At 39.5% G+C, this 12,797-nt stretch overlaps 1 protein-coding gene across 1 annotated transcript; it reads left to right on the forward strand.

Moving 5' to 3' along the window:
- The first annotated feature begins 6,388 nt into the window (after positions 1-6,388).
- LOC149397778 (uncharacterized) lies at positions 6,389-9,549 on the forward strand. The gene is made up of 3 exons (XM_089614350.1): positions 6,389-6,534; positions 7,756-7,930; positions 9,034-9,549. The coding sequence occupies exons 1-3, from the start codon at positions 6,389-6,391 to the stop codon at positions 9,547-9,549; spliced, it is 837 nt and encodes a 278-aa protein (XP_089470476.1).
- The last annotated feature ends 3,248 nt before the right edge of the window (positions 9,550-12,797 follow it).

Below are 12,797 nucleotides of genomic sequence, written 5' to 3' on the forward strand. Positions count from 1 at the left end.
CATCACCACCATCATCTTTGACCGAGCCACTGTCCTTCTCTTCTTCCAGTGTCTACCTCCGAAACCCAAAAATCAGAGAGATCGAGACGCTTACTGAAAGTCCGACTACACCGCTCATGGAGGCGTGATCCCTAGGCCGACTACGCCACTGAGAAAGTCCCTCAACTGTTTCATGTTCGTCGTGGAAGATCTCTCAGGAGATAAGGTCTCTAATAGGGTCTTGAAGAGAGAAACGATCATCACCGATTTCCTTAACCCCGAAAACTCTCCGTCAAAGAACAACCATGTTTTTTTTTAATTTAAGAAACGAATCAGGTATATTGCAGAGGTTTTTTTTTTTTATTTAATCTAATTGCAGAGATGTTAATGCTTTGATAGTTTGTATGTTGCAAATATTTAATTTAATAAACGAGTCATGTCTCTTATGTTTGTGCATTTAAACCAAACGAGTCATGGCCAATTTTGGTACTTTAAAACTCCGTCAAGGTCTGGTCTCTATGACGTCTTCTTCAACGAATAATCTTTCTGCAAAATTATTTTATTATTATTCTTTTTGCTTATGTGTTATTCTTTTTTTCATTTTTATGCGTCATGATTTTTTTTTTAAATTTGTAACTTACTAAGCCATTTTAAACCTAACGTTTGGGATATAGCCAACGTGTGGAAACTTATGAAAAAATAGCCCAACAGATGAGGTGGCAGTTGATGTAATGGGTTAAAATTTCCAAAGCGACCTAAAATTGAACCATAATTTTTCTTTTTACCCTTTTTTTAGACAAACATTATATTTTTTTGTGTATGTTAAATAAATAAGTAATTGGATAATATGTCACGTATTGATAGTAATTAGTTAGCGTTTCTTTTTTTAAGCGTGTGTTTCTTTTTTTAATTAGCATATTTTTCAAATAACCCACGTTATTTTGCTTTGTTTAGTAGGTAGTTAGCAGTTTTTGAATTTTTTTTTACTCAAAATATTCAACGCTCAATATATGCTCACGATTTTAGAACGTTTAATTAAAGAACACACGCAAACATAGTTCACAAAACTGAAAAAAAAAAGGTTCCGACTGTCAAATATTTCTTCATTTTTCTGTTGCTATGCTCAAGTTTTAAATGACTGGGTCGTCTTGGTCATTGATTGAATTTTGTACATTAAAATATTTTCTAATTGTTTTTTATGTTCCAATCAAACATTTGACATTTTGGTTTTTCGTTTTCAGTTAGGACTTCTGAACGGCAGTGCTTTGAAAAGGTAGTTCTTCGAGGTCGGATAAAGAAGAAGTTAACGTTCCTGAAGCTGAAATTGTTTTGTTTGATGATACACAATTGAAAAACTTCCCGATGAATGTGAAATTTAATGACAATAACATGTTTTTGCGTAAAGATATAATGATTTATGCGTTGACTATGATTGCGTTGAGAAACAATTTCGAATTCATGGTGAAAAGGTCTAGCAAGGGTCGATATTGTATTGCTTATTTGAATCCTGATTGCTCGTAGAAGTTAAATGCTAGTGTATGTTCTGAATCCAACTTTTTGGTGATTAGGTCTTTCAATAAATATAATAATTTCTTTGGAAAGAACCTTATACATCGTCATAAACAATTGACATCTTCTTTGACTAGCACAGTGGTTAATAAAGACTTTCGAAGCTCAATGGCTAGCAAGTATACAACAAAAGCAGTTGCAGAGGTCATGCGTACGCATTTTAAAGTTGAGATCAGCTACTACAAGGCATGGATGGTTCAATCCAAGGCTTTGCTCGATATTCGCGATGATTTCTAAAAATCATACTCTCATCTCTCCATTATAGGCGATATCATAAAGAAAGGAATCCAAGTATTTTTCATATGATTTTGTACATTATTTTGGTTTCAATTTTCAACTATTAACATTTTTTTAGAATTGTTGTTTTTATGTACGTAATATAAATTTATGGGCCACTTTTTTACAATTGTGAAAAGACATACACTCAAAAAGCTTTTGATTATTGGCTTGAAAAGATGACTGATTCTAAGTCTAACATGAAACAATATTCCATGGATGCAAAACCTAAATTATGGTCGCGAAGTCAATTTGTGGGCATGGGGTATAATTTCATGACGACAAATATTTTCGAATTCTTGAATGCTGTGATGAACGAAGCGCGTGGCTGGTCAGTTGCTTGTTTGGTTTTGAGTTTTCGGAGTTTATTGCAAAGGTGGTTTAATGAAAAGAGAGATCTTATTCCATCAATGCTATCTGGCCTTTCTGAGCATGTATTTGGTATTCTTTTTCTATGAAGATGATGCTCGGATGATGGAGGTATTTTTTTTAATTATGTACAGTACTGGAAATTATTGTTAATTAACAAAAATTAATGAATTGATTTATTATTTTTCTTTTTAGGTGAAGATCATCAATGAACACTAGTTTGAGGTTATTGATGGTGTCATTCATAGAATTGTCGATATTGCTAATAAGACATGTACATGTCGTATTTGTCAGTTGGATGATTTTCCTTGCTCTCATGCGGAAGCGGCGTTCCTATTAAAGAGGAAGGTGATTGGAAATTACCTGAAGATGTTGATGCCATTCCTTCACCCGTTTACAAAAGACAAGCTGGAAGGCAAAAAATGAAAATGTATTGTTCCGAGTTTGAATTACTTCACCCATACCATTCATGATGCATCAGTTGTGGAAATGAGGACCACAACAAGAGAAGATGCAAGTCTTCAAGAAATGATTAAGGATTTTTTTTTTTTTTTTTCGTTTTAGAGTGTTATTTTTTTTATACAAGTTTTTCCTTCTCTGTTTCTCAGTTTGATTATATTTGTTTTCATTTTTACTAGTAGTCATTTTGCACTTGTCTCATTAGTCCTTTTTCCTATTCATACACATTAACATGCATTGAACATTATGAATTATAAATGTCACTTTCGTTTAGCACTTTGATTTTTTATTAGTTTTGCAATATCTTTAACTTTTTAACTTCTTACATAGAGTGCAAAATTCATAAACATTAACCTCTTTTGATACAATTGAATTTTGTATTCAATTTTTTTAGATTATTCATACATTAACTTTGTTTTTAAGGGACTCATTGCCGATTATAATCAAATATTAATAAATATATTTCAAGTTTAGAAGCGAAATTTTCACAATACTGAAATTTTCACAAATACTTTATTAATAAGAAAATGCCACCAATTCTGAGTTTCTTAAACAGGAAATTAAAAAACTATGATACCAAAAAAACATGAAAATAAGTACTAGAGGTTTTAGCATATTCTATATGCCCAATGAGAAGCAATACATAAAAAAAACATCTTGCAAATCATGCTATAGTACCAAAAAAACATGGGATAAAGTACTAAAAAATCATGCTATAGTACCAAAAAAACATGGGATAAAGTTTTGATTTTTTAGCATATTCTATATGCCTAAGTCGAAGTTGGGCTGGCTCCTGGTTTGGATTATCGGGGGGCTACTTGTTTGGCTTTTCGGCAGGCTGGGTGGGTGGGTTGTTAGGTTGTTCATCACTGTCTTTCTTTGCCTTTTTCCCTGTAACGTAAGGCTTTTTTGTAGCAGGTGACCTTTTGATTTCCTTTGAGGCGTCCATCTACTGTTGGTCCCGCAATAGTTGTTTTTACGGTTCCTTCACACTTCTTCCTGGCCAAACGTTGTTCGGCTTCCCCTTCTTGAACCACATGCATATGTTGGTTATCCATAGGATCATTATCATCAAAGTCTTCGATGTTTTCTACCAAAAACGCGACATCATTGTTGAGTCACTTTAATTGGATCGGACTATATTCCGAGTTCTTTAGGTTTTCTAATATCAGGGAAAATTCTTGTTTATATTCATACTTACAAAAATCATGTTCATATTTACAATTATTTACAGTAATTTATGTGACGAATAAATAAATACATTGATTTTTACGCACCACTTCTTTGACTATTATGTTGTTCCTTTTAGTACGACAGATCGATATTTTTTTGGGTCCTAATAATTACTAGTAGTGTTGGCAATTGGCTGGATTGAAGCCTACACATATAAATTTCAGTTTATTAGTACAGTCCTTGTTTGAAAATTGTAAACTAATTCACAAGTTAAACTAAGTTGTAACTATAACCATCACATAATAACAATCACATAAGTAATGATTTTTTGTGCACATTATTTATTGAAAATCTGTTCCGGAACTTTGGTTGTGTTGCCTGGCGAATAGCCGGTATTGAGGCTACACCATTAATAATCTTGGCAATAATTGGCAGGGCTAGAGGCTTCACATGGGAACAAAAGTTTAGTACATCACAAACTTAATGAATCTTAAAATAAAAAATTATTTTATGAGTACTTGTTTTGGAACTTTTGTTGCATTGCCATTAGTTAGGGATTTGTACATTGATGTTGTAGGCTGTATTTCCTGAAATTGAAAATCAACAAATTCAACCATTATAATTATTTTCAATAACTTATAAACTTACTGAATTTTCATCATCGTATATGTTCGACAAACTGTTTATAATGCATCTTATCTACAAATTTGAAAATTGAAAAGATAATTGCTATTTTTTTTATATATTATAATGACTTAAAGACGTTTACCATGGCTGTTAATTTATTTGCTTTTCCATCTTCTTTGCTTTTGCCATACTCACCTCTCGTTAACATTCACGAAATATTCCATTAATTAAGAGTAATTTCCATAAATTACTAGAAATTTGAAAATACCTTTACAGTTTCCATAGTTGTATCTAGAGGTGTAGCAATTGATGTTTCTATGACCGCCTGTGTATGTATAGTTGTTACAAAATGTTTTAATTAACATAAATTATTGATTTGTAATATCACCTGCTGCAGTGTTTTGTTTGCATTTGATTACCTTGTACGGCCTTCATTTTGATCATCATGTTACAAGTATGATTAAATTAGACTTTTACAATAATAATTGGGAGCACTGAAAAAATATTAAGAGCTTGTTACAAAAGTTACCATCATTGAAGGGTATGTCTCACGAATGGGCATTGTATAATTAGTATTTGGACTTTCCTCGCTTCTTGCATTGTTGCTATCTTTAATACACTTTGTAAAAAATATTTCAAACGACTCAAGCTTGCAGGTCACCATGCTAAGCTCATATTCTAGAGCTTCAATTCTAGATTTTGCGTCTCTTAGGTATGAAATTAGATCTTGAATTTGAGATTTCATTTCTGACTCTTCAAAGGTTGGTGATCTAGAGCTGTTGGCGACATCTTTTCCTTTTTGTGTCCACAATTTAACACATAAATATATAAGTAAAATATAGTCAATAATAGTAAATTATTGTCTATAAGTAAATTATTGACAATAATAGTAACAGACGTATCAAGTGTACCTTTGCTTATGGGCATTTCTTTTGTAGTTCAAGTCCCTTGATATTCCGGGATGACTAAATTTATTGTAGAATAACTCCCATTTTTACTCCTTGAACTCGTACTTTCATTACATTTCGCCCCCTGGACTCGAAAATGTTGCAAAACTCAACTCAGAACTCAAACACGTGTTACAAGGACCCACTTCCGTCAGTATTTGGACGTTAAGTTTCACGTTTTGATGACGTGGCAAAATTTAAAGGGTATAACAGTATTTTCTATTATTCTAAATACTTTTAATATATAAATATTGTTATCAGATTAAATAATTAAATATTTCTATTATTCTCTCTCTCTCTCTCTCTCTCTCTCTCTCTCTCTCTCTCTCTCTCTCTCCTTTCTTCTTCTTCTTTTCTTCTCTGCATCGAGTAGACTTCATAATGGGTGGCTCAAAATTTTGTAGCAACTCGGTAAACTCGATCAAAGCTCATCAGCGACGACTGATGAATAAGACCACCCGACCCGGGGTAGAACAAGATGTCCGAATCTCGTTCCCAGAAAGTGAAGCACCCGGGATAACAGACCCACACGACGATACGCTCATCATTACAATCAACGTGTCCAAATATGAGGTCGCCAGAGTCCTGATCGACGAAGGGAGTTCTGTGGATCTTATCTTCAAGGACACTTTAATGCGAATGGGGATAGAAGAGTCGGATTTCAAAAGGGAATAAACCCAACTCACATGTTTCAACGGGGTAACCACTCCTTCCATAGGAACCATTAAGCTACCCGTAAAGATAGAAGGAATAAAAAAACATTAGTAGAATTCCAGGTTCTGGAATGCCATTCCCCCTATAACATAACACTAGGAAGGCCGTGGATACACAGGATGAAAGCAGTGCCTTCAACGTTCCATTAGTGTATCCGGTTTCCTACATCCGAAGGGGTGAACGAAATCAGAGGGAACCAAGCAACTGCTCGCAGTTGCTACCTCACAAGCCACATGATAAAAACAAAGACGTCCGGTGAGAAACAATAGCGATTAATGAACATTGAGCTGGCTCACGAAGAAGACCCAAAAACCAGGGAGTTGGACTCCCCAAGCACCGAGATAACAGTACAAGTGCAGCTCGATGGCGTTGATCCCATCAAGTGCGTAGAGATCGGAGCCGGGCTCAAAGGAAATAAACGGTGGGAGTTGATTTGCTTTCTAAAACAAAACAAGTCCACCTTCGCCTGGATGACATAAGATATGCCGGGAATTAGCATCGAAGTTACATCTCACCAGCTCAACGTTGATCCTAGTTTCAAACCCGTTAAACAAAAAAGACGCAAGCTCGGCGCAGATAGAGCACGAGTAGTCAATGATGAGGTAGACATGCTCCTAGCCGCAGGCTCCATCCGTGAAGTAAAATACCCGGATTGGTTGGCCAACACCGTCGTCATAAAAAAGAAAAATGGAAAATGGAGGGTGTACATCTATTTCACCGATCTAAACATGGCATGACCAAAAGAAAGTTTCCCCTTGCCACACATCGATAGACTAGTCGAAGCAACAGCGGAACATAAAATCCTGTCGTTCATGGACGCATTCTCAGGATGCAACCAAATCTTGATGCATCCCGACGACCAAAAAAAACAGCATTCATAATAGACCGAGACACATATGGCTACAAGGTCATGTCATTCGGACTAAAAAATGCTGGCGCCACCTATCAAAGGCTAGTCAACGAAATGTTCACCGAAAAAATAGGAAAAACCATGGAAATATACATTGACGATATGCTCGGAAAATCCCTAAGGAAAAATGACCACATCAAAAATTTGGAAGAATGTTTCAAAGTACTCAACAACTATCAAATGAAGCTTAACCTAACCAAATGTTCATTCGGAGTCTCATTCGGTAAGTTCCTTGGGTACTTGGTGACCGAGCGAGGAATCGAGGCAAATCCGGATCAATTGCATGCCCTAAGAGAAATACCATCACCTCGCAATAGATGCGAGGTGTAAAGATTAACAGGCCGAATCGCCGCCCTCAATCGCTTCATCTATGCCTCCCATTTTATCGACTTCTTAAAGGAAATAAAAAGCTTGAATGGGATGAAAAATGCGAAGAAGCATTTAAAGAGTTAAAAATATACCTGTCGACTCCCCCCATCCTCGCAAAACCCGTCGAGGGAGAACCACTCTACCTATACATCGTCTTGTCCCAAGCGACAGTTAACGAAGTGCTTGTCAGGGAAGAGCAATGGACCAACGACCAATATTTTACGTAAGTAAGTCGTTAGTCGATGCAGAAACACTATACCCTATTATGGAAAAATTGGCGCTGGCCGTTGTTTACACTACACGGAAACTCCGACCATACTTCCAATCCTCCACCATAATAGTAATGACAACCTAACCGCTTAGGAGCTTCCAACACAGCTCCAATCAGTCGGGGAGACTGACCAAATGGGCCGTGGAACTAAGCGAATATGACATCGAGTATCGAATTACGACATGCACCATATCACAAGTTCTAGCAGATTTCCTAGTCGAACTCCCCAGAGAAAATCCCGCCGATGCAGAAATTGACGACACTTGGGTACTAAAAGTAGACGGGGCGTCATCAAAACAAGGGGTAGGAGTAGGAATCCACCTAACATCCCCTCACGGCGAAATAATCAAACAATCATTTAGACTCGACTTCATCCGTCTAACAACGAATCCGAATACGAAGCGTTAATAGCCAGGATATGATTAGCCACAACTGTCGGGCCAAAGCAAGTCCAAGCTCTCTGCGACTCGTAACTCGTAGCTAATCAATATTCCAGTTAATACGAAATGCAAGACGAGCGAATGGAAGTCTATCTGAAGGTCGTAAAAGACCACACGGCACAATTCAAGCAAGTCACTCTAACACGAATCCATCGGGGTGAAAATACCTCCGCAGACATTTTAGCCGCATTAGCATCCACTTCAGATCCAGACCTGAAAAGAGTTATACCAGTCGAGACAATCAAACAACCTTCTATAGCTACTATCGTCGCGGAAATAGTAACTATAGAAGAGGGGGATTAAAGAGATGAAATCATGCATTACATCACCACTGGTAGAACCTCGACTGAAAAAATGACGAAACGCAAGCTCATAATACGAAGTGCAAGAATTTGCATTATAAGCGGAAACTGTTCAAAAGAAGCTTCGCAGGACCATACCTCAAATGCGTCGGATTGGCTGAGTCTAAACGAATCCTCGAAGACACCCACGAGGGGGAATGCGGAAACCTTGCGGGTGGAAGAGCACTCGCCATAAAAATAAAATGATAGGGCTACTTCTGGCCCACAATGTTAGCCGATTGTGTGGCACATTCACGTTACTGTGACCAATGCCAACGAAACGCCCCTAACATAAACGACCGCGGAAGAGTTATCCTCTATCTCGGCTCCTTATCCATTCATGAAGTGGTCTATGGATATCGTTGGACCAATGCCAGTCGCCCTAGGCGCACTAAGATTCCTCTTAATCTTGACAGATTTATTTTTCAAAATGGGTGGAAGCAGGCGCCTTCGTCATAGTAAAAGACGTTGACGTGGAGGCCTTTATCTGGCAAAACATAATATGTTGGCATGGGACGCCTCACGAAATCGTGGCGGACAATGGCTCACAATTTATATCTAAAAGACTAAGGAAATTTTGATACAACAGCAAGTTGAACTGAGGATGTCGACACCACGGTATCCCCAAGAAAATGGACACACTGAAGCAGCAAACATGACAATCGTGAACTCCTTCAAGAAAAGGCTAACGGCTAAGAAAGGACGATGGGCGGAAGAGCGACCAGGCGTGCTCTGGGCCTACCAGACTAGCCCAATAAGGCCGACTGGGGAAACCCCGTTTTCTCTAACACATGGAGTCGAGTCAGTCATCCCGATCGAACACCAAGTGCAAACTCTTAGAGTAATGCACGCCCATGAAGATGAACAAAAGAACGAGCAGTCACGATGTGACGCATTGGATTTCATAGATGAAAAATGGGAGCTAGCGTTAACACGACTATCCCAATACAAACAGGCTATTGCTAGGTTCTATAACAAGAACGTCAATCCAAGAAAGTTTGCGATAAGAGACCTAGTTCTCCGAAAAATATTCCAGAGTAATGCCGAGGCAAACGCCGGAAAACTTAGTCGAACTGGGAAGGCCCCTATATGGTCATCAAAGTAGCACACCCTGGGGTCTATGAACTCGAAATGCTCAATGGAGTCCCCGTTATGAGATCATGGAACATGATCAACCTAAAAAAGTACTACTGTTAATCCGGTAAGAATTGAACTACGTCCGACTTGATCCCTACATAAGGGTACGTAAGCAGCCTTCCTTTGGTAGAGACACAGTCCCCAACCTCTTAGAACCCTCAACCTTCCTTTTGGAAAATAAAAGGCAAAAGGAAATATAAAAAAAAAAGGTTTTGAGCTACAGAGCTCGCACCTCGGCCAACAATCCCGACCCCGGACTAGGCCAGCAGTGCAAATACCTCACGACGTCTATGACAAGATCCGACATTTCACAACGTCATTCCTATAAAACACCTGAATTAGAGGTCGCACTCCGACAAGTTCGACCTCATCCAAGATTCTTAAAGGAAACTTTTTAGATCTCGAACGATCTGAAAGACTTAACAGAATCTTGATTAAATTCGTTTGTTTGCTTCGGCTTTAAATCTTAAGGGAAACGTTTTGGAACATCGGCGATCCAAAAACTTAACAGATTTTGAACAAAAGCCGCTACAAGACTTCGGCGTAAGGGAAGTTTTTTAGATTTCCGACGATCTAAAAGACTTAGAGAATTCTTTAAAAAAAATTCTCGTCCAAAGACACGTGTTCTTCGATCCACACTCCTCGCCAAGGCTGAAGTCGTCCGAGATCCGGTCTTCGCGGCGTGGTCTGCTCTTTGACTGACCGATCCTTCTGACCAGGAAGACGTGGCCGAGCTGGAGTTCTTCATCATGCCGAAGAGTATTGCTGGACTTGGGCCGATCTGCCGAGAGCGAACTAGGTCCATAATTGATTTTGTGGGCCGGTCTACAACTGGATTATGGGCTTTAGTCGAGCTAATATTAAATATTTGAATTTTTATACCCCCACAATTAGCCCCCAAATATTTTGAAAATATTTCGAATATTTTGAAAATATTTAGCGCAGAGAATTTGAACTATTCCGAATAAAAAGGGAGGAGATCGAAAATTCGGGACAATGTGGCATCGTGTCAGAGCGCGTCCTCTTCACACGTGGCGTGACGTAACCGTATTTCCCACGTCGAAGTCGAAGAGTCGGAGAATCTGTTATCTTTGTAGATATCGAGGGAAATATCTTAGATTTGATTCGATTTGATTTCCGAAATCATTAGATTTTTTTTCAGGATTTTGGGTAATAATGAAACATATAAATAAGCGGACCGAAGAGTCGCTTCTTCTCATTTATATTCTCGTCATCCGCGGTTAAAAAGGTAATTCCTCATCTCTTTCTAACTTCTCGCTTTCTTTCTGACTTCGAGTTCTCTCTCTAAGTTCTTTAGCTTACTTGCACTTCGGCTATTATCGACTATCAGTTCGACTAGCGAACTCAAACGAATTTATAGATTTAAACACTTCATCCGTAGAACACATTAGAACTAGATGTCGAACTCAGGACTTCGTCCATCGGGGTCTCAACCTCTCGGGAATGAGGATATTTTATTACCCTCTGCTGTGACCTCGACCGACCTTAAGAGGATCCGTGAAAAATACCAGATTCCCCCAGAAATTAATATCCTTCTTCCTCCTCCTGGGGCTACAGCCGATACCATAGTAGAGGGTTTCTGTTGTATATACGAGATCTGGCTAGAGAAATGTGGGCTAAGATTTCCTATTCACCCTCTCCTATTCGACTTCGCCCAGACTCTAGGGTTGACCATTCCCCAGATGTGTCCGAACTTCGTTAGGATGGTAATGGGTCTGATAGTCGTAGCCTATGAGGAAAAGGTCGAACTCACTCTGATGGATTTAGTCCGTTTCTGTGTAGTTAAGACAAATTCGAAACACGATCCGAAGTGTTTCTACCTCTCGAAAGCTGCAGGCAAGGGTGTGATCTCGGGTCTGCCTTCAAAGGACAAATTTTGGGGACGACGATATTTTTACTTCGCCGTAAACGAGCATTCACTCTAGGATCGAGCTCGTTCTTTCTCGTCCAAATGGGCGAGCTCGCCGAGTAAAAATTTTATTTACCCGTCTATTTATATTATGCGGGCAAATGAAATAGACTTTAACGCTTTTTTTATAGGAAAAATCAAAGCGCCATCCCAAGGAGTGGAGTTCGCTGAGAAGTTAACATTACTGCAGTTGGGGGAAGTATAGTGGTCGAGCTTTGCTCCTTACATATTCATATCGGCCAAAGTTTGGCCTTTCCCACCAAATTTTTCAGAACACTTAAAGGAAGGTTAGTTCGACAAATTCGATCTCATCTTCTTTTCTCTCTTTCAATACTAATTGTCTCCGTTTCTTACTATTAATTATTATTATTTTATTATTTTTTCTAATTTTTTTTTTAGTTGGAGACAATATGAACACTCCGATCAGTGCCCGGGAAGCGAGGAAACAGAAGAAGGGGGTTGTCGCTTCGACTTCGACCCCGACTCCAGCAGCTCCCGCGGACACTCCTGAGGTCGAAGTGACCGGGGTTCGCTTGGTATCTGAGATTCCGGTTGTTTTGGTGCCTTCTGACGAATTACCTGAGACAGCCGAGGATGCTCCAATAGGCGTCCATGGAGCCGGGGTTCCTGAAGACGAGGAAGATCAAGCCCTCGGGATCGAGGACGACTCCCCTGAGGGGGCCGAGAGAGTTCGAGTCCCAGAGAAGGCCGAGGTCGCGGGCGCGGCCAAGAAAAGGAAGACGCCAGCGAACCGAGCCCCTGAGGGGGGTGCTCCTGGAGAAAGGAAGAAGAAGAAGAGGAAAGAGCCGGCTTCAGAACTCGTCGGCCGGGACGGGGGAGAGCCCACCTCCGAGGCTCCTGTGACCGCGGTGACTCGGGCGGACAAAGGCAAAGCCGCAGCGGAAGGAAGCAAGTCTTCCTCGAAGTCGAGGTCCGGTGGCCGAGATGACTCCGCCCCACTCGCATCCCGGAAAAAGAAACACGTCGTCAACTTTCACTACGCGCGGGATCATCTGTTGTGCGACGATATTTACTCATCGGCGGGGTTTCTTCGTCAGGTGACGTGTTTCGGGATGGAACTCCCAAAGGTTCCTGAGCTCGCCGAAGCGGATTGGAATATTTTTTTTATATAACCGATATGTTATACTTGTGAAAAATGATTATTCTGTTATGATCGAACTGATGAGAGTTGGGTTGATTTCAGCTGTCCACCCAGCTGAACCGAGGTGTTTTTCGCTATGAAAAGCGCCTTCATGACGCCAAGGTCGAGCAGGAGAAACTTGCCG

Source organism: Urtica dioica, chromosome 5, assembly GCF_054948205.1.
Source record: "Urtica dioica subsp. dioica isolate 48M chromosome 5, U.dioica_male_clone48M_v1_H2, whole genome shotgun sequence".
Classification (NCBI taxonomy): Eukaryota; Viridiplantae; Streptophyta; class Magnoliopsida; order Rosales; family Urticaceae; genus Urtica; species Urtica dioica.